The following is a 23,524-nucleotide window of genomic DNA, read 5'->3' on the forward strand; positions in this document are numbered from 1 at the left end:
TGGACCCGATGGCCCACATCCAAGGGTTTTGAAAGAAGTAGCAATAGAAATAGTGGATGTACTGTTTGTCATCTTCCAAATTCCAGATTCTGAATGGTTCCCACGGATTGGAAGGTAGCAAATGTAGCCCCGCTATTTAAGACAGGAAGGAGAGAGAAAACGGGGAATTACAGACCAGTTAGCCTGACATCAGTAGTAGGGAAAATGCTAAAATCTATTAATAAGGACATGGTAACAGGGCACTTCGAAAATAATAATAGGATTGGCCAGAGTCAACACGAATTTATGAAAGTGAAATCGTGTTTGACAAATCTGTCAAGAGTTTTTTGAAGATGTAACTAGTAGGATAGATAAGGGAGAACCAGTGGATATGGTGTATTTGGATTTTAAAAAGCACTCGATAAGGTGCCACATAAGAGGTTATTAAACAAAATTAGGGCTCATGGGATTGGGGGTAATATATCAGCATGGATTCACAGAATCACAGAATGGTTACAGCACGGAAGGCCATTCGGCCCGTCGAGCCCATGCCAACTCTCAGCGAGTCCCACTCCCCCACCTTTTCCCCGTAACCCTGCAAATATTTTTCTGTCAGATACTTATCCAACTCCCTTTTGAAAGATAAAATGGAGTCTGCCTCCACCACCCTTTCAGGCCGTGCATTCCAGATTTTAACCACTCGCTGCGTAAAAAAGCTTTCTCTTACATCGTCTTTGGATCGTTTGCTAATCACCTTCAATCTGTGTCCTCTGGTTCTCGACCCTACTGCCAATGGGAACAGTTTCTCTCGATCTACTCTGTCCAGAACCCTCATGATATTGAACATCTCCATCAAATCGCCTCTCAACCTTCTCTGCTCCAAGGAGAACAACCCCAGCTTCTCCAGTCTGTCCACGTAACTGAAGTTCCTTATTCCTGGAATCATTCTCGTAAATCTTTTCTGCATCCTCTCCAAGGCCTTCACATCTTTCCTAAAGAGCCCAGAATTGGACACAATGCTCCAGTTGAGGCCGAACCAGTGTTTTATCAAAAACTGGTTCGTCAAAATTTTCATACTTTTGTACTCTATACCTCTATTTATGAAGCTCAGGATCCCGTAAGGCTTTTAACTGCTTTCTCAACCTGCCCTGCCACCTTCAGCGATTTATGCACATATACCCCCAGGTCTCTCTGTTCGTGCACCCCCTTTAGGATTGTACTATTTAGTTTATATATCCTCTCCTCATTCTTTTACCAGAATGCATCACTTCACACTTTTCGGTGTTAAACTTCATCTGCCACATGTTCGCCCATTTCACCAGCCTGTCTATGTCTTCCTGAAGTCCATCACTATCCTCCTCACTGTTCACTATACTTACAATTTTTGTGTCATCTGCAAATTTTGAAATAGTGCCCTGTACACCCATGTCCAAGTCATTAATATACATCAGGAAAAGCAGTGGTCCCAGTATTGACCCCTGGGGAACACCACTGTATATCTTCCTCCAATCCGAAAAACAACCGTTCACCACTCCTCTCTGCTTCCTGTTACTGAGCCAATCCCATATCCAAGCTGCCACAGTCCCTTTTATTCCTTGGGCTTCAACTTTTCCGGCAAGCCGATTATGCGGCACTTTGGAAATCCATGTACACAACATCAACCACATTACCCTCATCAACCCTCTCTGTTACCTCATCAAAAAACTGGATCAAGTTGGTTAAACACGATTTGCCTTTAACAAATCCGTGCGGCCTTCCTTAATTAATCCACACTTGTCCAATAACTGTTCATTTTGTCCTTTATTACTGTTTCTAAAAGCTTCCCTACGACCGAGGTTAAACTGACCGGCCTGTAGTGTTGGGTTTATCTTTACTCCTTTGTTGAACAATAATGTAACATTTGCAATTCTCCACTCCTCTGGTACCACCTCCGTATCTATGTAGGATTGGAATATTATGGTCAGTACCTCCGCGATTTCCGTCCTCAATTCCCTCAGCGTTCTAGGATGCATCCCACCTGCTCCTGGTGATTGATCTACTTTAATACAGCCAGCCTTTCGAATATCTCTTCTTTTATCCTATCAAGTGTCTCCAGTAGCTCCTCCTGCACAATGTCTATGGCAGCATCCTCTTCCGTGGAGAAGACAGGCACAAAGTACTCCCACGTTCGGCCTCCAGGCCTAGGTCTCCTTCTTGGTCCAGAATCAGCCCCAGCCCTCCTCTTACTACCCGTTTACTATTTATACCTAGAGAGGAGCTTAGGATTACCTTTTATGTAGGATTGAGGATTGGTAAACGGATAGAAAATCCAGAGTAGGAATAATCAGGTCTTTTTCAAGTTGGCAGGCTGTAACTAGCTGGGTACCTCAGCTTTTTGCAACCTAAATTAATGACTTCGATGAAGGGACTGAGTGTAGGTGGAATGTAAGTTGTGAGGAGGATGCAAAGAGGCTTCAAGGGGATATAGAGAGGCTCAGTGAGTGGGCAAGAACATGGCAAATGGAATATAATGTGGAGAAATGTGACGTTATCCACTTTGGTAGGAAAAATAGAAAAGCAGAGTATTTTTTAAATGATGAGAGATTGGGAAATGTTGGTGTTCAGAGGGACCTGGGTGTGGGTGTCCTTGTACACCAATCACTGAAAGTTAACGTGCAGGTACAGCAAGCAATTAGGAAAGTAAATGGTTTGTTAACCGTCATTACAAGAGGATTTGAGTACAGGAGTAAAGACATACTGCAATTATACAGGGCCCTGGTGAGACCACACCCGGAGTATTGTGTACAGTTCTGGTCTCCGTACCTCAGGAAAGATATACTTACCATGGAGGGAGTGCATCAAAGGTTCACCAGACTGATTCCTGGGATGGGGGGATTGTCCTATGAGGAGAGATTGAGTAGACTCGGCCGATATTCTCTGGAGTTGAGAAGAACGAGATCTGATTTCATTGAAACATATAAAATTCTAACAGGGCTTGACAGGGTAGATGCAGGGAGGATGTTTCCCCCGGCTAGGGACTCTAGGACCAGGGGTCACAGTCTCAGAATAAGAAGTCTGCCATTTAGGACTGAGATGAGAAGAAATTTCTTCACTCAGAGGGTGGTAAATCTTTGGGATTCTCTGCCCCAGAGGACTGTGGAGGCTCAGACGCTGAGTATATTCAAGACCGAGATCGATAGATTTTTGGATATTAAGGGAATCAAGGGATATGGGGACAGTGCAGGAAAGTGGAGTTGAAGTAGAAGATCAGCAGGCTCGAGGGGCCGAATGGCCGACAACTGCTCCTATTTCTTATGTTCTTAAATAGGGAATTCAGAAGAAACTTCTTTACCCAGAGAGTGGTGCGAATGTGGAACTCTCTGCCACAGGGAGGGCTTGATGCGAATAGTATCGATGCATTTAAGGGGAGGCTGGATAAGCATGTGAGGGAGAAGGGAATAGAGGGTTATGCTGATAGAGTTAGATGAGGAAAGAGGGAGGGGGCTCATGTGGAACATTAACACCAGCATGGACTGGTTGGGCCGAATGGCCTGTTTCTGTGCTGTACATTCTACCTTATTTATTAAACACTTGATGCAAGAGAGCGAACCACAGTCCGAGAAGTTCTCACCGTCCGACAGCTCCATGTCAGCCTCCGAGGCCACCCAGCCGAGCTGTGCCATCAGCTGGCACCCGTTACACACGCCCAGGCTGAAGGTGTCCCGCCGGGAACGGAACCTGGCGAACTCGGCGCGTGCCATGGGATTGAAATGTACCGTCGCTGCCCAACCTACAGGGGAGGAAACAGCCGGTTAAAGAAAGGTGCAACCACACAGCGGCACTGGGAACGTCACTGGGAGGCGAAGAGCGTCAAAGATCCCGGGCCCGGCTTGTCCCTGTTACAGTGCGGATGAAATATTCCGGCTCCTACCTTTTGCCGATCCCAGCACGTCAGCGTAACTGAAGCCTCCGACAAACACCACCCCACGGAACGAGTCCAGAGATAGCCCCGAGCAGATATCCGTCATCGTAACATCCCAAACCTGCAGGAGAAAGGAGCAGCGAGTTACCCAACCCCGGTCCCGATTCCGCCACCAATCCCAATCCCCCCTCGCCCAGGGACCCCCAACAGCTGTCACCGGCAGGCTGCCCCGCACCAGTATAACTGCGATCCGTCCCCCTCTCACCTGGAATCCGGCCATGACGAGCGAAGCCACCATCTCCCGATCCCCATTGCTGCCTTCCTCCCGGATCACTGCCACTCGTGGCTCACACACACCTGCCGACACCATGAAACGGAAGGTCATTGTCCCACACCATTACACAGGATCACACCGGATATACGGCACAGAAACAGGCCGTTCACACCGGATATACGGCACAGAAACAGGCCGTTCACACCGGATATACGGCACAGAAACAGGCTGTTCACACCGGATATACGGCACAGAAACAGGCCGTTCACACCGGATATACGGCACAGAAACAGACTGTTCACGCAGGATATACGGCACAGAAACAGGCCGTTTGGCCCAACCAGACCATGCCGCCGTTTATGCTCCACTCGAGCCTCCTCCCGTCTTTCCTCATTTAACTCTATCAGCATAACCCACAAATGGAAACATTCTCTCTATCCACTCTATCAAAATCTTTCATCATTTTAAAGACCTCTATTAGGTCACCCCTCAGCCTTCTCTTTTCAAGGGAGAAGAGACCCAGCCTGTTCACCCTTTTCTGATATGTATACCCTCGCATTTCTGGTATCATCCTTGTAAATCTTCTCTGTACCCTCTCCGTTTTTATAATATGGCGCCCAGAACTATACACAATATTCTTAAGTGTGGTCTAAGCAAGGTACGATACAGTTCAGTATAACTTCCATACTTTTCAATTCAATCCCTCTCGAAATAAACTAGTACCTGGTTTGCTTTTTATGGCCTTGTTAACCTGTGTCGCTACTTTTAGTGATGTGTGTATTTGTTCCTCGACCTCACCCAGACTCGCATCCTCCAAGTAATAAGTGACCTCCCTATTCTTCCGACCAAAATGGAACACATCACATTTATCTGTGTTGAACTTAATTTGCCAATTATATGCTCATTCTGCAAGTTTATTAATGTCCTCCTGTAATTTGTTGCAGTCTCCCTCAGTATTGAATATTCCCCACAATTTGGTGTCATCCGCAAATTTAGAAATTATGTTTTTGATTCCAAAGTCTAAATCGTTAATATAAATTGTGAACAGCAGTGGTCCCAGCACTGATCCACCATCACCCACCTTCTGCCCCTGTGAATATCTACCCTTTACCCCATCTCTCTGCTTTCTGTCTTGCAGCCAAACAGCGATCCATTCTGCTACTTGTCCCCTGACTCTGCATTCTCTGACCTTGTTCATCAGTCTATTACGGGGTGCCTTATCGAAGGCCTTTTGAAAATCTAGATAAGTTACATCGACTGCATTACCCTTGTCTACTCTCTCCGTTACCTCTTCAACAAATTCAATGAGGTTGGTCAAGCAAGACTTTCCCTTTTGAAATCCATGCTGACTATTCATTATTCAATTTTTGGTTTCTAGATGTTCTTCTAATTTCTCCTTCAATAGGGATTCCATTATTTTTCCTACCACTGATGTTAAACTGACTGGTCTATAGTTCCCTGATTATTTGCAGAAGGGTCGGGAACCAGAGGACACAGATTTAAGGTGATTGGCAAAAGAACCAAAGGGAGCAGGAGGAAAAATTTTTTACGCAGCGAGTGGTTTCGATCTGGAATGCACGGCCTAAAAGGGTCCAGGCAACATCCCCGTAAATCTCCTCTGCACCCTTTCTAGTGCAATCACATCTTTCCTGTAATGTGGTGACCAGAACTGCACACAGTACTCCAGCTGTGGCCTAACTAGTGTTTTATACAGTTCAAGCATAATCTCCCTGCTCTTGTATTCTATGCCTCGGATAATAAAGGCAAGTATTCCGTATGTCTTCTTAACCACCTTACCCACCTGGCCTGCTACCTTCAGGGATCTGTGGACATGCACTTCAAGGACCTTTTGTTCCTCTACACTTCTCAGTGTCCCACCATTTAATGTGTATTTCCTTGCCTTGTTAGCCCTTCCCAAATGCATTACCTCACACATATCCAGATTGAATTCTATTTGCCACTGTTCCACCCACCTGACCAGTTCATTGATATCTTCCTTCTTCATTATCAACCACATGGCCGATTTTAGTCATCTGCAAACTTCTTAATCATAACCCTTACATTCAAGTCTAAATCATTGATGTGTACTACAAAAAGCAAGGGACCTAGTACTGAGCCCTGTGGAACCCCACTGGAAACAGCCTTCGTCACAAAAACACCCATCAACCATTACCCTTTGCTTCCTGCCTCTGAGCCAATTTTGGATCCAACTTGTCACTTTGCCCTGGATCCCATGGGCTTTTAATTCCATGACCAGTCTGCTATGTGGGACCTTATCAAAATCTTTGCTAAAATCTATATACACTACATCAACGACGCTTCTTGTTACCTCCTCGAAAAATTCAATCAAGTTAGTCAAACACGATCTTCCCTTAACAAATCCATGCTGACTGTCCTTGATTAATCCGTGTCTTTCTAAATGACGATTTATCCTGTCCCTTAGAATTTTTTCCAATAATTTTGCCACCACCGAGGTTAGGCTGACTGGCCTGTAATTACTCGGCCTATCCCTTTCCACCTTTTTAAACAATGGTACCACATTAGCAGTCCTCCAGTGCTCTGGCACCACACCTGAAGCCAGAGAGGACTGGAAAATGATGGTCAAAGCCTCTGCTATTTCCTCTTTTGCTTCGCTTAACAGCCTGGGATATATTTCATCTGGGCCTGGGGACTTAGCCACTTTCAAAGCAGCTAAACCCCTTAATACCTCCTCTCTCACTATGTTTATTTCATCTAATATTTCACACTCCTCCCCGATAACAGTGTCTGCATCGCCCTTCTCCTTTTTAAACAACTGTACAATGTTCGCAGTTCCCCAATCACGGGGGATCACGTGGTACTGACCGGGGGTCGTGGGGGCGGGGGGGTCATGCAGTACTGCCGGAGATTGCGGGGGTTACATGATGCTGACCGGGTTCGTGGGGGTGGTGACATGGTATTGGCTGGGGGGGGGTGGGGGGGAATCACGAGATGCTGGCTGGGGGTCGCAGGGGGGTTATGCGGTATTGTCTGGGGGTCACATGTGACGACACGGTCTCACACTTACCTGAGTCGGTGGACGGTCTGGGGATGTGCGCCGGCTGGAAGCTGAGCTTGTATTTTGGGGCAACGCGATGCTCCAGCCCCCGCTCCTCCTCCTCCACACAGGCCCGATGGGACTGCAGCCTCTCCAGCCGGAAACTGGTCTCCTCCCACCAGGAGCGGAGGGTGGCCGTTCTCTCTGACAGAACCTCATCCCCATTCACTCGCACCCTCACCTGGGAGAGAATAAGGCCATAAACACACGGGAACACAGAGCGATGTCAGCCCCACCCCCACCGCACTGTCCCAGCCCACCCCACCACCCAGATAACCAGCTCACTCACCGTGACTGGGCCCGATAACCAGCTCACTCACCGTGACTGGGCCCGATAACCAGCTCACTCATCGTGACTGGGCCCGATAACCAGCTCACTCACCGTGACTGGGCCCGATAACCGGCTCACTCACCGTGACTGGGCCCGATAACCGGCTCACTCACCGTGACTGGGCCCGATAACCGGCTCACGCACCGTGACTGGGCCCGATAACCAGCTCACTCACCGTGACTGGGCCCGATAACCGGCTCACTCACAGTGACTGGGCCCGATAACCAGCTCACTCACCGTGACTGGGCCCGATAACCGGCTCACGCACCGTGACTGGGCCCGATAACCGGCTCACGCACCGTGACTAGGCCCGATAACCAGCTCACTCACCATACTCTGGGCTCCCTCTCCAACGGTTGATCCGATGCGGCAGCACTGAAGGCCCGCTGCTCTGTAGCGGGAGCACACTGCGTTCACAGCCATCTCGGACACCTCCAACACCAAACCCAGCTCCTCCGAAAACAACAGCTCAATCACTGGGGGGAAGAGAGTCACCGAGGTTCAGTGCCAGCGACCCGGGGGGGGGGGTTTACAGTGGGTCAGGGGGGTTAATAAGGGGCGGGGGGTCAGGGGGAGGGGGTGTGGGGGCTTGGGTGTGTGTGGCTCGGAGGCAGGGGGGTGTCGGGGGGGGGGTGTCGTGGGGGGGTACGCGTCGGGGGGGGAAGGGGGGGGGCGCGTCCGGGGGGAGGGGGAAGGGTGCGCGTCGGGGGGCGCCGAGGCGTCGGGGGGGAGGGGTGTGTCGGGGGGGAGGGGTGTGTCGGGGGGGGAGGGGTGTGTCGGGGGGGGAGGGGTGTGTCGGGGGGGGAGGGGTGTGTCGGGGGGGGAGGGGTGTGTCGGGGGGGGGAGGGGTGTGTCGGGGGGGGAGGGGTGTGTCGGGGGGGGAGGGGTGTGTCGGGGGGGGAGGGGTGTGTCGGGGGGGAGGGGTGTGTCGGGGGGGAGGGGTGTGTCGGGGGGGAGGGGTGTGTCGGGGGGGAGGGGTGTGTCGGGGGGGAGGGGTGTGTCGGGGGGGGGGGGGTGTGTCGGGGGGGGAGGGGTGTGTCGGGGGGGAGGGGTGTGTCGGGGGGGAGGGGTGTGTCGGGGGGGAGGGGTGTGTCGGGGGGGAGGGGTGTGTCGGGGGGGAGGGGTGTGTCGGGGGGGAGGGGTGTGTCGGGGGGGAGGGGTGTGTCGGGGGGGAGGGGTGTGTCGGGGGGGAGGGGTGTGTCGGGGGGGAGGGGTGTGTCGGGGGGGAGGGGTGTGTCGGGGGGGAGGGGTGTGTCGGGGGGGGAGGGGTGTGTCGGGGGGGAGGGGTGTGTCGGGGGGGAGGGGTGTGTCGGGGGGGGAGGGGTGTGTCGGGGGGGGAGGGGTGTGTCGGGGGGGGAGGGGTGTGTCGGGGGGGGAGGGGTGTGTCGGGGGGGAGGGGTGTGTCGGGGGGGAGGGGTGTGTCGGGGGGGAGGGGTGTGTCGGGGGGGAGGGGTGTGTCGGGGGGAGGGGTGTGTCGGGGGGGAGGGGTGTGTCGGGGGGGAGGGGTGTGTCGGGGGGGAGGGGTGTGTCGGGGGGGAGGGGTGTGTCGGGGGGGAGGGGTGTGTCGGGGGGGAGGGGTGTGTCGGGGGGGAGGGGTGTGTCGGGGGGGAGGGGTGTGTCGGGGGGGAGGGGTGTGTCGGGGGGGAGGGGTGTGTCGGGGGGGAGGGGTGTGTCGGGGGGGAGGGGTGTGTCGGGGGGGAGGGGTGTGTCGGGGGGGAGGGGTGTGTCGGGGGGGAGGGGTGTGTCGGGGGGGAGGGGTGTGTCGGGGGGAGGGGTGTGTCGGGGGGGGAGGGGTGTGTCGGGGGGGGGAGGGGTGTGTCGGGGGGGGGAGGGTGTGTCGGGGGGGGAGGGGTGTGTCGGGGGGGGAGGGGTGTGTCGGGGGGGAGGGGTGTGTCGGGGGGGAGGGGTGTGTCGGGGGGAGGGGTGTGTCGGGGGGGAGGGGTGTGTCGGGGGGGAGGGGTGTGTTGGGGGAGGGGTGTGTCGGGGGCTGTGCTGGGGGGCCTGTGTGGTGAGGAGGGGTGTCGGGGGTGTGTTTAAGGGGGGGGTTGATGGTGGGGTGTGGTGAGGGGGTTGTGAGGGGGTGCCGGGAGTGTGGCGGTGTTTCGTTGGGTTCTGAGGGGGTGTTGGGGGGGGGGGGGCAGGGGGTTGTCGGAGGGGTGGTGTCGGGGGAGGTGAGGGGGATGTCGGGGGGCAAGTGTGCCGGGGGGGGGGTTTGTGTGTAGGGGGGGAGGGGGTTTGTGTGTAGGGGGGGGGGTTTGTGTGTGGGGGGGGGGGGTTTGTGTGTCGGGTCGGGGGGGGGGGGGGGGGGGTTGTGTGTGTGCGGGGGGTGGTGTCGGGAGGGGGGGGGGAGGGTGGTGTCGGGGAGGGTTATGAGGGGGGGATCAGAATGTTGAGAGACCCTTGTCACTCACCGCTGCTGTCGCTGTTTGAAATGTCGAGCTCGATCCCACAGTTTCCCGCGATTGCCATCTCGAGCATGCACGTGAGCAGTCCCCCATCACTCACATCATGGCCGGCACTCAGCAGGCGCTCTGGGGCAAGAGAAAGAGAGAAAGAGTGAGGCGGGCACGGTGGGGAACACAGGGAATGGTCCCGGCTCAAGGACTCACCCTCCAGGAGCTGCTGAGTGACGGTGAAGCAGGACACCAGGCGGTGCGGACTGTCCAGGTCTGGGCAGTCATTGCCGATCTGTGAGTAACACTGAGCCAAGGCTCCTCCGCCCAGCCGGTACTGACCGGGAGTGACCGGTACATACAGGAGCACCCCTGAAATAAGGAGAGAGCGCGTCAGCACCCGAGGGCCACCCCTCAACCCAAACCTGGGCCACCCCACACCCCAAACCTGTACCCTGCCACTGGTACCCCACACTCAGCCCCTGGTGTCCCACACCCTGCCCCTGGTACCCCACACCCAGACCCTGGTGCCCCACACCCCGCCCCTGGTGCCCCACACCCTGCCCCCGGTGCCCCACACCCAGACCCTGGTGCCCCACACCCAGACCCTGGTGCCCCACACCCAGACCCTGGTGCCCCACACCCAGATGCCCCACACCCAGACCCTGGTGCCCCACACCCAGACCCTGGTGCCCCACACCCCGCCCCTGGTGCCCCACACCCCGCCCCTGGTGCCCCACACCCCGCCCCCAGCCCCTGGTACCCCACACCCTATCCCTGAACCCTGTACCCCTGCACCCTGCCCCTAATGGCATGCCCCGGTACCCATACCCCTGGCCCCAGTGTATCAGCAATTGATTCTCTACCTTGTCCGTGGGGATTTTTCAGGTCAGGGGTCACAGTGCCTGTGATGTCGGGACAGACGGCGTAAACTGAGACCACGAGGGAGCCTGAGAATCCGGAGAGAAAGCAGTGTCAGTCTGAATGAATGGTGGGTTGGCAATACAGCCGAGAACTCTGCTGGGTATAGAAAGTACCGAGACAATCAACAAATGGAAATATGACAGGAAATGAGCGCGCCTGGGAATAGATTCAAAGCCAACATAAAAGGGGAGACAAACACCGAGCGACGGCCTGCGTGACTCCTTACCTGGGGCCTTCACCGTCTCCTGCCCCACACGAGCCGCCATACTCAGGGAATCCTTCCCGCCGTCGACGGCCACTCCCAGCTCGGCCATGGCGTGGCACATGGCCACACAGGCGTCGTACAGAGCTGCCCCCTCACCCGGCAACTTGGCCGGCCACATCCAGTTACCGCTACACTTCACATCCTGGCACAGAGAGAACGGAGACCATCAGACCCAGCAACACAGGGTCAGATACACAGTGCGGGAGGATCAGACACACAGTGAGGGAGGGTCAGACACACAGTGAGGGAGGGTCAGACACACAGTGAGGGAGGGTCATAGAAACATATACAGTATTAGAAACATAGAAAATAGGTGCAAGAGTAGGCCATTCGGCCCTTCTAGCCTGCACCGCCACTCAATGAGTTCATGGCTGAACATGCAACTTCAGTACCCCATTCCTGCTTTCTCACCATACCCCTTGATCCCCCTAGCAGTAAGGACTTCATCTAACTCCTTTTTGAATATATTTAGTGAATTGGCCTCAACAACTTTCTGTGGTAGAGAATTCCACAGGTTCACCACTCTCTGGGTGAAGAAGTTTCTCCTCATCTCGGTCCTAAATGGCTTACCTCTTATCCTTAGACTGTGACCCCTGGTTCTGGACTTCCCCAACATTGGGAACATTCTTCCTGCATCTAACCTGTCTAAACCCATCAGAATTTTAAACGTTTCTATGAGGTCCCCTCTCATTCTTCTGAACTCCAGTGAATACAAGACCAGTTGATCCAGTCTTTCTTGATAGGTCAGTCCCGCCATCCCGGGAATCAGTCTGGTGAACCTTCACTGCACTCCCTCAATAGCAAGAATGTCCTTCCTCAGGTTAGGAGACCAAAACTGTACACAATACTCCAGGTGTGGCCTCACCAAGGCCCTGTACAACTGTAGCAACACCTCCCTGCCCCTGTACTCAAATCCCCTCGCTATGAAGGCCAACATGCCATTTGCTTTCTTAACCGATTGCTGTACCTGCATGCCAACCTCCAATGACTGGTGTACCATGATACCCAGGTCTCGTTGCACCTCCCCTTTTCCTAATTTGTCACCATTCAGATAATAGTCTGTCTCTCTGTTTTTACCACCAAAGTGGATAACCTCACATTTATCCACATTATACTTCATCTGCCATGCATTTGCCCACTCACCTAACCTATCCAAGTCACTCTGCAGCCTCATAGCATCCTCCTCGCAGCTCACACTGCCACCCAACTTAGTGTCATCCGCAAATTTGGAGATACTACATTTAATCCCCTCGTCTAAATCATTAATGTACAGTGTAAACAGCTGGGGCCCCAGCACAGAACCTTGTGGTACCCCACTAGTCACTGCCTGCCATTCTGAAAAGTCCCCATTTACTCCTACTCTTTGCTTCCTGTCTGACAACCAGTTATCAATCCATGTCAGCACACTACCCCCAATCCCATGTGCTTTAACTTTGCACATTAATCTCTTGTGTGGGACCTTGTCGAAAGCCTTCTGAAAGTCCAAATACACCACATCAACTGGTTCTCCCTTGTCCACTCTACTGGAAACATCCTCAAAAAATTCCAAAAGATTTGTCAAGCATCATTTCCCTTTCACAAATCCATGCTGACTTGGACCTATCATGTCACCTCTTTCCAAATGCACTGCTATGACATCCTTAATAATTGATTCCATTATTTTACCCACTACCAATGTCAGGCTGACTGGTCCATAATTCCCTGTTTTCTCTCTCCCTCCTTTTTTAAAAAGTGGGGTTACATTGGCTACCCTCCACTCGATAGGAACTGATCCAGAGTCAATGGAATGTTGGAAAATGACTGTCAATGCATCTGCTATTTCCAAGGCCACCTCCTTAAGTACTCTGGGATGCAGTCCATCAGGCCCTGGGGATTTATCGGCCTTCAATCCCATCAATTTCCCCAACACAATTTCCCGACTAATAAGGATTTCCCTCAGTTCCTCCTCCTTTCTCGACCCTCTGACCCCTTTTCTATCCGGAAGGTTGTTGGTGTCCTCCTTAGTGAATACCGAACCAAAGTACTTGTTCAATTGGTCTGCCATTTCTCTGTTCCCCATTATGACTTCCCCTGATTCTGACTGCAGGGGACCTATGTTTGTCTTTACTAACCTTTTTCACTTTACATATCTATAGAAACTTTTGCAATCCGTCTTAATGTTCCCTGCAAGCTTCTTCTCGTACTCCATTTTCCCTGCCCTAATCAAACCCTTTGTCCTCCTCTGCTGAGTTCTAAATTTCTCCCAGTCCCCGGGTTCGCTGCTATTTCTGGCCAATTTGTATGCCACTTTCTTGGCTTTAATACTATCCCTGATTTCCCTTGATAGCCACGGTTGAGCCACCTTCCCTTTTTTATTTTTACGCAGACAGGAATGTACAATTGTTGTAGTTCATCCATGCGGTCTCTAAATGTCTGCCATTGCCCATCCACAGTCAACCCCTTAAGTATCATTCGCCAATCTATCATAGCCAATTCACGCCTCATACCTTCAAAGTTACCCTTCTTTAAGTTCTGGACCATGGTCTCTGAATTAACTGTTTCATTCTCCATCCTAATGCAGAATTCTACCATATTATGGTCACTCTTCCCCAAGGGGCCTCGCACAACGACATTGCTAATTAATCCTCTCTCATTACACAACACCCAGTCTAAGATGGCCTCCACCCGAGTTGGTTCCTGGACATATTGGTCCAGAAAACCATCCCTTATGCACTCCAGGAAATCCTCCTCCACCGTATTGCTTCCAGTTTGGTTAGCCCAATCTATGTGCATATTAAAGTCAATTATAACTGCTGCACCCTTATTGCATGCACCCCTAATTTCCTGTTTGATGCCCTCTCCAACATCACTACTACTGTTTGGAAGTCTGTACACAACTCCCACTAACGTTTTTTGCCCTTTGGTGTTCTGCAGCTCTACCCATATAGATTCCACATCATCCAAGCTAATGTCCTTCTTAACTATTGCATTAATCTCGTCCTTAACCAGCAATGCTACCCCACCTCCTTTTCCTTTTATTCTATCCTTCCTGAATGTTGAATACCCCTGGATGTTGAGTTCCCAGCCCTGATCAGCCTGGAGCCACATCTATGTAATCCCAATCACATCATATTTGTTAACATCTATTTGCACAGTTAATTCATCCACCTTATTACGGATACTCCTTGCATTAAGACACAAAGCCTTCAGGCTTGTTTTTTTAACACCCTTTGTCCTTTTAGAATTTTGCTGCACAGTGGCCCTTTTTGTTCTTTGCCTTGGGTTTCTCTGCCCTCTACTTTTCCTCATCTCCTTTCTGTCTTTTGCTTTTGTCTCCTTTTTGTTTCCCTCTGTCTCCCTGCATTGGTTCCCATCCCCCTGCCATATTAGTTTAACTCCCAGTGACATGCACAGTGAGGGAAGGTACAGCAGGTGGACCCGGGGGGGGCATCACTTACCTTGAGCTCAGTCACTCGGGCGAACACCAGGTTAGTTAGAGCCTCTCCGATGGCCATTCGGGCTCCGGCACCGGGGTCAATCAGTCCTTTGATTGGCTGCTCGCCAATCGCCGTTGCCGCTCCGATGGTGTCGAAATACGAGAGGGCAACAACTGCCACGTCGGCTAAAGGAGTGTGGAGCGGCCCTACACACTGCTGCTGGGCAACCAGACCCGTCACCGAACGGTCAACCTACGGCAGGAGAGAGAGAGCATCACCGACCGCCCGACCCCAAGTGATCCACAACCAAACCTGCTCCTCCTCCCCCTCTCCAATCCTCCGACTAACCTGCCCGAATAAGACCACCCTCACTCCCTTACCGTATTGGTCAGGTATCGCCCTCCCTGATCCCCGACCCCTCCTTACCTTATTGGTCAAATATCGCTCTCTCTGACCCTTGACCACGCCCCCATACCTCATTGGCCAGATATATCTCTCTGACCCCCTATCCTCCCTTACCTTATTGGTCAGATATCTCTTGCTCGCCACCGAGGGGAGGCGCAGTACGCGGTTCAGGGCCTCCCTCACAGTCAGTTCAGCGGGAAGGGTCAAAGGTTGAAGGTTGAGCTTCACATGATTCAATTTGAACTCCTGCAAAAATAGATATTTAAAAAAATGATGAGAGATGCAGGAAAACTGTCAAGAACTTAAAGTGGTGCAACCTGTATCAGTGTTACAGTGAGGGGTGTGGGATATATCAGTGTTACAGTGAGGGGTGTGGGGTATATCAGTTACAGTGAGGGGTGTGGGGTATTTCAGTGTGACAGTGAAGCATATGGGGTACAACTGTGTTACAGTGAGGGGTGTGCAGTACATCAGTGTGGTTTGGTGAGGTGTGTGGAGTATAACTGTTATAATGAGGGGTATATCAGTGTGTTACAGTGAGGGTAGTGGATTATATCAGTGTTACGGTGAGGGGTGTGGGCTATATCAGTGTTACAGTGAGGTGTGTGGGGTATATTAGTGTTACAGTGAGGGGTGTGGGGTATATCAGTGTTACAGTGCGGGGTGTGGGGTATATCGGTGTTTTACAGTGAGGTGTGTGGGGTACATCAGTGTGTTACAGTGAGAGGTGTGGGGTACAACTGTGTTACAGTGAGGGGTGTGGGGTATATCGGTGTTACAGTGAGAGGTGTGGGGTATATCAGTGTTACAGTGAGGGGTATATCAGTGTGACAGTGATGGGTGTGGGGTACATCAGTGTTACTGTGAGGGATGTGGGGTATATCAGTGTTGCAGTGAGGGATGTGGGGTATATCAGTGTTGCAGTGAGGGGTGTGGGGTATAACTGTTACAATAAGGGGTGTGGGGTATATCAGTGTTACAGTGAGGGGTGTGGGGTATATCAGTGTTACAGTGAGGGGTGTGTGGTATAACTGTGTTACAGTGAGGGGTGTGGGGTACATCAGTGTTACAGTGAGGGGTGGGGGAAATATCAGTGTTACAGTGAAGGGTGTGGGGGAAAACTGTGTTACAGTGAGGGGTGTGGGGTATATCAGTGTTACAGTGAGGGGTGTGTGGTATAACTGTGTTACAGTGAGGTGTGTGGGGTATATCAGTATTACAGTGAGGGGTGTGTGGTATAACTGTGTTACAGTGAGGGGTGTGGGGTATATCAGTGTTACAGTGAGGGGTGTGGGGTATATCAGTGTTACAGTGAGGGGTGTGGGGTATATCAGTGTTACAGTGAGGGGTGGGGGAAATATCAGTGTTACAGTGAGGGTGTGGGGTATATCAGTGTTGCAGTGAGGGGTGTGGGGTGTATCGATGTTTTACAGTGAGGGGTGTGGGGGATATCAGTGTTACAGTGAGGGGTGTGGGGTATATCAATGTTACAGTGAGGGGTGTGGGGTATATCAGTGTTACAGTGAGGGGTATATCAGTGTTACAGTGAGGGGTGAGGGGTATATCAGTGTTACAGTGAGGGGTGTGGGTTACAACTGTGTTACAGTGAGGGGTGTGGGGTACAACTGTGTTACAGTGAGGGATGTGGGGCGTATTAGTGTTACAGTGAGGGGTGTGGGGTACAACTGTGTTGCAGTGAGGGGTGTGGAGTGTATCAGTGTTCCAGTGAGGGCTGTGGGGTATATCAGTATTACAGTGAGGGATGTGGGGTATATCAGTGTTGCAGTGAGGGATGTGGGGTATATCAGTGTTACAATGAGGGGTGTGGGGTATAACTGTTACAATAAGGGGTGTGGGGTATATCAGTGTTACAGTGAGAGGTGGGGGGAATATCAGTGTTACAGTGAGGGGTGTGTGGTATAACTGTGTTACAGTGAGGGGTGTGGGGTATATCAGTGTTACAGTGAGGGGTATATCAGTGTTACAGTGAGAGATGTGGGTTATATCAGTGTTACAGTGAGAGGTGTGGGGTGTAACTGTGTTGCAGTGAGGGGTGTGGGGTGTATCGATGTTTTACAGTGAGGGGTGTGGGGGATATCAGTGTTACAGTGAGGGGTGTGGGGTATATCAGTGTTACAGTGAGGGGTGTGGGGTGTCTCGCAGTGAGGGGTGTGGTGTATATCAGTGTGACAGTGAGGGGTGTGGAGTACATCAGTGTTACAGTGAGGGGTGAGGGGTATATCAGTGTTACAGTGAGGGGTGAGGGGTATATCAGTGTTACAGTGAGGGGTGCGGGGTATATCATTGTTACAGTGAGGGGCATATCAGTGTGTTACAGTGAGGCGTGTGAGGTATAAATATTACAGTGAGGGGTGTGGGGTATATCAGTGTTACAGTGGGTGGTGTGGCTTACAGCAGTGTTATCGTGAGTGCAGTGGGGTATAACTGTTATACTGAGGGGTGTGGAGTATATAAGTGTTACAGTGAGAGGTGTGGGGTGTATCAGTGTTACAGTGAGGGGTGTGGGTTACAACTGTGTTACAGTGAGGGGTGTGGGGTACAACTGTGTTACAGTGAGGGGTGTGGGGCGTATTCGTGTTACAGTGAGGGGTGTGAGGTATATCAGTGTTACAGTGAGGGGTGTGGGGTATATGAGTGTTACAGTGGGGGGCGGTGGGGTATATCAGTGTTCCAGTGAGGTGTGTGGGGTGAACCAGTGTTACAGTGAGGGGTGTGGGGTACAACTGTGTTGCAGTGAGGGGTGTGGGGTGTATCAGTGTTCCAGTGAGGGCTGTGGGGTATATCAGTATTACAGTGAGGGATGTGGGGTATATCAGTGTTACAGTGAGGGGTGTGGGGTATATCAGTGTTACAGTGAGGGGCATATCAGTGTGACAGTGAGGGGTGTGTGGTATAACTGTATTACAGTGAGGTGTGTGGGGTATATCAGTGTTGCAGTGAGGTGTGCGGGGTATATCAGTGTTACAGTGATGGGTGTGGGGTATATCAGTGTTACAGTGAGGGGTGGGGGAAAACTGTGTTACAGTGAAGGGTGTGGGGTATATCAGTGTTGCAGTGAGGTGTGCGGGGTATATCAGTGTTGCAGTGAGGGGTGGGGGAAATATCAGTGTTACAGTGAAGGGTGTGGGGGAAAATTGTGATACAGTGAGGGGTGTGTGGTATAACTGTGTTACAGTGAGGGGTGTGGGGTATATCAGTGTTACAGTGAGGGGTGTGGGGTATATCAGTGTTACAGTGAGAGTGTGGGGTATATCAGTGTTGCAGTGAGGGGTGTGGGGTGTATCGATGTTTTACAGTGAGGGGTGTGGGGTATATCAGTTTTACAATGAGGGGTGCGGGGTATATCATTGTTATAGTGAGGGGCATATCAGTGTGTTACAGTGAGGCGTGTGAGGTATAAATATTACAGTGAGGGGTGTGGGGTATATCAGTGTTACAGTGGGTGGTGTGGCTTACAGCAGTGTTATCGTGAGTGCAGTGGGGTATAACTGTTATACTGAGGGGTGTGGAGTATATCATTGTTTCAGTGAGGGGTGTATCAGTGTGTTACAGTGAGGGGTGTGGGGTATATCAGTGTTACAGTGAGGGGTGTGGGATATATCAGTGTTACAGTGAGGGGTGTGGGGTGTATCAGTGTGTAACAGTGACGGGTGTTGGGTGAACCAGTGTTACAGTGAGGGGTGTGGGGTACAACTGTGTTGCAGTGAGGGGTGTGGGGTGTATCAGTGTTACAGTGAGGGGTGGGGGAAATATCAGTGTTACAGTGAGGGGTGTGGGGTATATCAGTGTGACATTGAGGGGTGTGGGGTATATCAGTGTTACAGTGAGGGGTGTGGGGCATATCAGTGTTTCAGTGAGGGGTGTGGGGTATATCAGTGTGACATTGAGGGGTGTGGGGTATATCAGTGTTACAGTGAAGGGTGTGGAGTATATCAGTGTTACAGTGAGGGGTGTGGAGTATATCAGTGTTACAGTGAGGGGTGTGGGGTATCTCAGTGTTACAGTGAGGGTTATATCAGTGTTACAGTGAGGGGTATATCAGTGTGACAGTGAGGGTGTGGGGTATATTAGTGTTACAGTGAGGAGTGTGGAGTATATCAGTGTTACAGTGAGGGGAGTGGGGTATATCAGTGTTACAGTGAGGGGTCTGGGGTATATCATTGTTATAGTGAGGGGCATATCAGTGTGTTACAGTGAGGCGTGTGAGGTATTAATATTACAGTGAGGGGTGTGGGGTATATCAGTGTTACAGTGGGTGGTGTGGCATACAGCAGTGTTATCGTGAGTGCAGTGGGGTATAACTGTTACACTGAGGGGTGTGGGGTATATAAGTGTTACAGCGAGGGGTGTGGGGTATATCAGTGTTACAGCGAGGGGTGTGGGGTATATCAGTGTGTTACATTGAGGGGTGAGGGGTATATCAGTGTTACAGTGAGGGGTGTGGGGTATCTCAGTGTTACAGTGAGGGGTGTGGGGTACAACTGTGTTACAGTGAGGGGTGTGGGGAATATCACTTTTACAGTGAGGTGTGTGGGGTATAAATGTTATACTGAGGGGTGTGGGGTATATTAGTGTTACAGTGAGGGGTATATCAGTGATACAGTGAGGGGTATATCAGTGTTACAGTGAGGGGTGCATCAGTGTGACAGTGAGGGGTGTGGGGTATATCAGTGTTACAGCGAGGGGTGTGGAGTATATCAGTGTTACAGTGAGGGGTGTGGGGTATATCAGTATTACAGTGAGGGGTCTGGGGTATATCATTGTTATAGTGACGGGCATATCAGTGTGTTACAGTGAGGCGTGTGAGGTATAAATATTACTGTGAGGGATGTGGGGTATATCAGTGTTACAGTGGGTGGTGTGGCGTACAGCTGTGTTATCGTGACTGCAGTGGGCTATAACTGTTACACTGAGGGGTGTGGGGTATATAAGTGTTACAGTGATGGGTGTATCACTGTGTTACAGTGAGAAGTGTGGGGTATATCAGTGTTACAGTGAGGGGTGTGGGGTATATCAGCGTTACAGTGAGAGGTGTGGGGTGTGTCAGTGTTACAGTGAGGGGTGTGGGGTATAACTGTGTTACAGTGAGTGGTGTGGGGTATATCAGTGTTACAGTGAGGGGTGTGGAGTATATCTGTGTGACAGTGAGGGGTATGGGGTATATCAGTGTTGCAGTGAGGGTTATATCAGTGTTACAGTGAGGGGTATATCAGTGTGACAGTGAGGGGTGTGGGGTATATCAGTGTTACAGTGAGGGGTGTGGAGTATATCAGTGTTACAGTGAGGGGTGTGGGGTATAACTGTGTTACAGTGAGGGGTGTGGGGTATATCAGTGTTACAGTGAGGGGTGTGGAGTATATCAGTGTTACAGTAAGGGGTGTGGGGTATATCAGTGTTACAGTGAGGGGTCTGGGGTATATCATTGTTATAGTGAGGGGCATATCAGTGTGTTACAGTGAAGCGTGTGAGGTATAAATATTACAGTGAGGTGTGTGGTGTATATCAGTGTTACAGTGAGGGGTGTGGTGTATATCAGTGTTACAGTGAGAAGTGTGGGGTGTATCAGTGTTACAGTGAGGGGTCTGGGTTACAACTGTGTTACAGTGAGGGGTGTGGGGTACAACTGTGTTACAGTGAGGGGTGTGGGGAATATCAGTTTTACAGTGAGGTGTGTGGGGTATATCAGTGTTACAGTGAGGGGTGTGTGGTATAACTGTGTTACAGTGAGGGTGTGGTGTATATCAGTGTTACAGTGAGGGGTGTGTGGTATAACTGTGTTACAGTGAGGGGTGTGGGGTATATCAGTGTTACAGTGAGGGGTGTATTAGTGTTACAGTGAGGGGTATATCAGTGTTACAGTGAGAGATGTGGGGTATATCAGTGTTACAGTGAGAGGTGTAGGGTGTAACTGTGTTACAGTGAGGGGTGTGGGGTATATCTGTATTACAGTGAGGGTGTGGGGTGTGGGGTATAACTGTGTTACAGTGAGGGGTGTGTGATATATCAGTGTTAGTGAGGTGTGTGGGGTATATCAGTGTTACAGTGAGGGGTGTGGGGCATATCAGTGTTTCAGTGAGGGGTGTGGGGTATATCAGTGTTACAGTGAGGGGTGTGGAGTATATCAGTGTTATAGTGAGGGGTGTGGGGTATATTAGTGTTACAGTGAGGGGTGTGGGAAATATCAGTGTTACAGTGAGGGGTATATCAGTGTTTCAGTGAGGGGTGTGGGGTGTATCAGTGTGACATTGAGGGGTGTGGGGTATATCAGTGTTAACAGTGAGGGGTGTGGGGTATATCAGTGTTACAGTGAGGGGTATATCAGTGTGACAGTGAGGGGTGTGGTATATCAGTGTTGCAGTGAGGGGTGTGGAGTATATCTGTGTGACAGTGAGGGGTGTGGGGTATAACTGTGTTACAGTGAGGGGTGTGGGGTATATCATTGTTACAGTGAGGGGTGTGGAGTATATCTGTGTGACAGTGAGGGGTGTGGGGTATAACTGTGTTACAGTGAGGGGTGTGGGGTATATCATTGTTACAGTGAGGGGTGTGGAGTATGTCAGTGTTACAGTGAGGGGTGTGGGGTATATCAGTGTTACAGTGAGGGGTGTGGGGTATATCAGTGTTACAGTGAGGGGTATATCAGTGATACAGTGAGGGGTATATCAGTGTTACAGTGAGGGATATATCAGTGTGACAGTGAGGGGTGTGGGGTATATCATTGTTATAGTGAGGGGCATATCAGTGTGTTTCATTGAAGCGTGTGAGGTATAAATATTACAGTGAGGGGTGTGGGGTATATCAGTGTTACAGTGAGGGGTGTATTAGTGTTACAGTGAGGGGTATATCAGTGTTACAGTGAGAGATGTGGTGTATATCAGTGTTACAGTGAGGGGTGTGGGGTATATCAGTGTTACAGTGAGGTGTGGGGTGTGTCAGTGTTACAGTGAGGGGTGTGGGTTACAACTGTGTTACAGTGAGGGGTGTGGGGTGCAACTGTGTTACAGTGAGGGGTGTGGGGTACATCAGTGTTACAATGAGGGGTGTGGGGAATATCACTTTTACAGCGAGGGGTGTGGGGTATATCAGTGTGTTACAGTGAGGGGTGTGGGGTATATCAGTGTTACAGTGAGGGGTGTGCGTTACAACTGTGTTACAGTGAGGGGTGTGGGTTATATCAGTGTTACAGTGAGGGGTGTGGGGTATATCAGTGTTACAGTGAGGGGTGTGCGGTACAACTGTGTTATAGTGAGGGGTGTGGGGTATATCAGTGTTACAGTGAGGGGTGTGGGGTATATCAGTGTTACAGTGAGGGGTATATCAGTGTGACAGTGAGGGGTGTGGGGTGTATCAGTGTGTAACAGTGACGGGTGTGGGGTATATGAGTGTTACAGTGGGGGGCGGTGGGGTACATCAGTGTTACAGTGGGGAGTGTGGGGTATATCAGTGTTCCAGTGACGTGTGTGGGGTGAACCAGTGTTACAGTGACGGGTGTGGGGTACAACTGTGTTGCAGTGAGGGGTGTGGGGTGTATCAGTGTTACAGTGAGGTGTGTCGGGTATATCAGTGTTACAGTGAGGGGTGTGGGGCATATCAGTGTTACAGTGAGGGGTGTGGTGTATATCAGTGTTACAGTGAGGGGTGTGGGGTATATCAGTGTTACAGTGAGGTGTGTGGGGTATATCAGTGTTACAGTGAGGGGTGTGGGGCATATCAGTGTTTCAGTGAGGGTTGTGGTGTATATCAGTGTTACAGTGAGGGGTGTGGTGTATATCCGTGTTACAGTGAGGGGTGTGGGGTATAACTGTGTTACAGTGAGGCGTGTGGGGTATATCAGTGTTACAGTGAGTGGTGTGGGTTATATCACTGTTGCAGTGAGGTGTGCGGGGTTTATCAGTGTTACAGTGAGGGGTGTGGGGTATATCAGTGTGACAGTGGGTGGTGTGGCGTACAGCAGTGTTATCGTGAGTGCAGTGCGGTAAAACTGTTACAGTGAGGGGTGTGGTGTATATCAGTGTTACAGTGAGGGGTGTGGGGTATAACAGTGTGACAGTGAGAGGTGTGGGGTGTATCAGTGTTACAGTGAGGGGTGTGGGTTACAACTGTGTTAGTGAGGGGTGTGGGGTACAACTATGTTACAGTGAGGGTTGTGGGATACATCAGTGTTACAGTGAGGTGTGTGGGGTATATCAGTGTTACAGTGGGGGCTGTGGGGTATATCAGTGTTACAGTGGGGGGTGTGGGGCGTATTAGTGTTACAGTGAGGGGTGTATTCGTGTTACAGTGAGGGGTATATTAGTGTGACAGTGAGGGGTGTGGGGTATATCAGTGTTACAGTGAGGGGTGTGGAGTATATCTGTGTGACAGTGAGGGGTGTGGGGTATAACTGTGTTACAGTGAGGGGTGTGGGGTATATCAGTGTTATAGTGAGGGGTGTGTGGTATATCAGTGTTACAGTGAGGGGTGTGGGGTATATCAGTGTTACAGTGAGGGGTGTGGGGTATATCAGTGTTACAGTGAGGGGTATATCAGTGTTACAGTG

At 51.1% G+C, this 23,524-nt stretch overlaps 1 protein-coding gene across 1 annotated transcript in view; it reads right to left on the bottom strand.

The window, feature by feature from the left end:
* Nucleotides 1–23,524, bottom strand: part of LOC139251252 (phosphoribosylformylglycinamidine synthase-like) — a gene marked incomplete at its 5' end in the record, with an annotated part of 65,850 nt that overhangs the window by 3,640 nt on the left and 38,686 nt on the right. Inside the window, 11 exons of the mRNA XM_070873221.1 lie at nt 3,590–3,748; nt 3,890–4,001; nt 4,146–4,237; nt 7,201–7,411; nt 7,892–8,037; nt 9,973–10,092; nt 10,171–10,326; nt 10,821–10,904; nt 11,105–11,285; nt 14,581–14,811; nt 15,079–15,210. Of these exons, the coding sequence (XP_070729322.1) occupies nt 3,590–3,748; nt 3,890–4,001; nt 4,146–4,237; nt 7,201–7,411; nt 7,892–8,037; nt 9,973–10,092; nt 10,171–10,326; nt 10,821–10,904; nt 11,105–11,285; nt 14,581–14,811; nt 15,079–15,210 (1,624 nt within the window). The remainder of the gene's footprint in view (nt 1–3,589; nt 3,749–3,889; nt 4,002–4,145; nt 4,238–7,200; nt 7,412–7,891; nt 8,038–9,972; nt 10,093–10,170; nt 10,327–10,820; nt 10,905–11,104; nt 11,286–14,580; nt 14,812–15,078; nt 15,211–23,524) is intronic.

This window comes from Pristiophorus japonicus, unplaced genomic scaffold (assembly GCF_044704955.1).
Source record: "Pristiophorus japonicus isolate sPriJap1 unplaced genomic scaffold, sPriJap1.hap1 HAP1_SCAFFOLD_426, whole genome shotgun sequence".
Taxonomy (NCBI): domain Eukaryota; kingdom Metazoa; phylum Chordata; class Chondrichthyes; family Pristiophoridae; genus Pristiophorus; species Pristiophorus japonicus.